Raw genomic sequence first — 3,024 nt, 5'->3', positions numbered from 1 at the left:
TAAAGTACATGCCTAATTATCGAAAGAAGTAGAATCAAGAAGTTTGTTAACTCAATCCTGCATGATGATTTGTGAGTTATTCTTCTTTTATAAATTCTTTTCTCACCGTTTGTGAGTTATTAACTATTTTACAATACTCCAAATTCATTTTCCGAGATTATAATACCAGTGATTAAGTTGATGTAATCACCAAATTACAGCCAGTATGTGGGGTATTGTGCACAATATTACAGTTTAAATCATTTTAGGTGGGCGAACCTAATTTAATTGATTTACGTCATTCATTGGGGCAGCCAATGGTGATATGACCACTGTCACAGATTCGGTCGAGTGACAAATACTGTGGGTAGTTGGTTGATATCAGAAACATGCGTAAAAGATCTTAACACTGTGAATAATCATAAAACGTGTCATTTTCAGTAAAATGAATAATTCACTCAGTATTTCCCGCTGACAAAATCTTTTTAAAACGCGTTTCAGGTAATTACAGTAGATTGGAGTAAGGATTGGATCCGGCACTAAAAGACTTCAAGAAGTGGCTTATTTTATTAATTAAATCAACTTAAGAAATATTGTTTTCATTAAAAGCTACCTTTGTAAAACTTGGAATTTATTCCATCCATTTAAATAAAATCCGGTGTTTCTAAACTCTGATATTTTTCCTAACTCACGGTCCTGATGAAATTTCCGCTGCAATATTTTTCAAAATAATCACCGGTACCACTGAACTGCTCACGGCACCGATTCCGGCTAGATGGGGTCGGGGGTCGTGACACACATCGAATGAAATCAACCCAAATCATCGAATATAACCCAAAATCAACCCAAAATCATCGAATGGAACCCAAAATCAAACCCAGAATCATCGCTCTGTTTTTTCACAATATAAACACATAAACACATCGAATGACCAATATGAGGATGAAGATGAACCTGATCTGTTCGATGTTCGATGAAGATGATGAAGATGATCTGTTGATCTCTTCGATGAAGATGATGATGATCTTGGGAGTTGGGAGAGGAGAGCTGTTGATGATGATGATATTGGGAGTTGAGAGCTGTTTTATGATGATGATAATGAAACTGGTCTGCTATAAGGGTAGATATTAAAGGGTGGGGGGTATTATGGACTTTTCACAACTGGCAAACGGTCAAACTGACGGAAGACTGACGGCAGGGACTCATACTGTTATGAAATGAATACCACAGGGGCTCAGAATGCAAAAAATTGTTTTTAGGGGCTCAAGTTGATGTTTGGAACATACCACAGGGACGCAAATTGCATTTTTCTCTTAATTATAATATCACGACCTTTTGATTATTTACTAAAAATGAACGATCAGGATGCCCTATAGTACTTGTAAAAGCACAAGGTCCCTTTCAACTATCTATTATTCACTTTGGTCACCTTAATTCAATTTTATTTCATTAACTTAAGCTTGCATCAAGGAAATAATACTGGTACAAAATTATTTATGTGGCTGATTTGGCCACTTATGATGATCAAAAGAAAGGCATAGACATGCCTAGATTCTGCACACAACCTTCGGTTGTGACATCATGAACATCCTCCATGTTCCACAAGCCATCCCACAAAACAAAATCCTCATTTATGGTGGATTCTACCATATGTTGAGGATTATTAAACATTATCGGATACAACACATTTTGTATATCCTCAGGAACCATATCTTGGTGCCTCCAAACTGCCTTGTTGTCACTTTCCTCGAGCATTAACATGAACTTTTTCATGTCTTCCTCGTTCTTTTCTAGCTGAAGTCGCTTTTGTTGTTCTTGTTGAAACATTTTTCGCTTTAGTAGACGCGCTTTTAGCTTTCTTGCATCCTCAGAAGTAGGTTTCCCCTTATTCTTAAAATGGGTTCTCCAGTAGTTCTTGATCTCGTTATCAGTTCGTCCAGGTAAGCTTCTTGCAATTGTCGACCACCTACAAATTACACACACCGCATGTTAATAATGTCAAGAGTCGCATACATCTTTTTGTTAGGTTTTAGTAAAACAAAAACTCGAAAGGGCGAACCTGTTTCCCCATCTAGCATGTAACTCGAGTATAATTCTTTCCTCATGAGGTGTAATCCTGCCTCTCTTTAGGTCTGGCCTCAGGTAGTTCACCCACCTCAACCTACAACTTTTTGCATTCCTTTTCAGCCCTAAACACAAAGAAACTAATTATACACTAAAAATAAATCAAACACCACTACCACAAACGGGTTAATATGATTTGAAAATCCAAGTAGCGATATTTCGAGGAGTCTGATTACAAAGGTAATAACATGATTGCGTAAAATGTTATCTAACCCTTTTTTTTTTCTTTTTTTGTAGTAGGACACCATGCTGGCTTTTGTGAATTAACATGTAGTTTCGTTGAAGATCAACTTTATATATCTCGAAAATATAAAGATCGAACGCATACCAGCAAGTCTCGATACAGAATTCCATCGCCCTTCGCCATGCAACTTGACATGTTCAACAAGCAATCGATCTTCTTCAGCAGTCCATGGACCTTTTCTCCAAAACCCTAATTGGTGTTCCATTGATATGGACCTTTTCTCCCAAACCCTAATGCTTTTGTGTCTCTAAATATCTTACATTAGTGACATATTTATACCACAAAAACTCCTTGCAATATTTCAGATCATCATTAAACTCATAAGGGTCTCTATCAAGACCATCCTGCCTTCCACATTCACTTTATAAGCCTGACCTTATTAAAGTAACCCACCTTAGTACTTCATATTGACCAAACTACCCTTCACGTCGACCAACATATCTATACGGGTCATGTGATTTATGGCTCAACAAAAGTGTATACCAACGAGGGTATTTTAGTGAATGAAAATTGCTGACATGTTCAACTAATCTAGAAGTAATCCAATAAAGATAAAATTTAATGTTATATAAATGAACCCAAAAAGTGTCTTCAACCAAAAGTGATAATCAAAAGGGATCGAGAGTTATCTAAATTTATTGAAGCCAATGAGGTTTAGACGCATGTTTTGTTGCTTA

The 3,024-nt window shown here is 36.6% G+C and overlaps 1 protein-coding gene across 1 annotated transcript; it reads right to left on the bottom strand.

The window, feature by feature from the left end:
- Positions 1–1,388: 1,388 nt before the first annotated feature.
- LOC110939811 (transcription factor MYB57) lies at positions 1,389–2,655 on the bottom strand. Its single transcript, XM_022181382.2, has 3 exons — positions 2,432–2,655; positions 2,039–2,168; positions 1,389–1,945 (listed from the first exon to the last, which is right to left on the bottom strand). Exons 1-3 carry the CDS (start codon positions 2,550–2,552, stop codon positions 1,504–1,506), a joined length of 693 nt encoding a protein of 230 aa, XP_022037074.1. The 5' UTR covers positions 2,553–2,655; the 3' UTR covers positions 1,389–1,503.
- Positions 2,656–3,024: the final 369 nt, after the last annotated feature.

The sequence above is a fragment of the Helianthus annuus genome, chromosome 1 (genome assembly GCF_002127325.2).
Source record: "Helianthus annuus cultivar XRQ/B chromosome 1, HanXRQr2.0-SUNRISE, whole genome shotgun sequence".
NCBI classification, from domain to species: domain Eukaryota; kingdom Viridiplantae; phylum Streptophyta; class Magnoliopsida; order Asterales; family Asteraceae; genus Helianthus; species Helianthus annuus.
The sequence above is the reverse complement of the archived record's forward strand: the minus strand, read 5'-3'. Positions and strand labels throughout refer to the sequence as shown.

Bases quoted from the DNA above. Each gene is read 5' to 3' on its own strand.
- LOC110939811 (XM_022181382.2), bottom strand. From the start codon at position 2,552: ATGGAACACCAATTAGGGTTTTGGAGAAAAGGTCCATGGACTGCTGAA. The intron at 2,169-2,431 runs GTATGCGTTCGA...CTTTGTGTTTAG, and splicing joins TTCTGTATCGAGACTTGCTG to GGCTGAAAAGGAATGCAAAA. The intron at 1,946-2,038 runs GTTCGCCCTTTC...TGTAATTTGTAG, and splicing joins CATGCTAGATGGGGAAACAG to GTGGTCGACAATTGCAAGAA.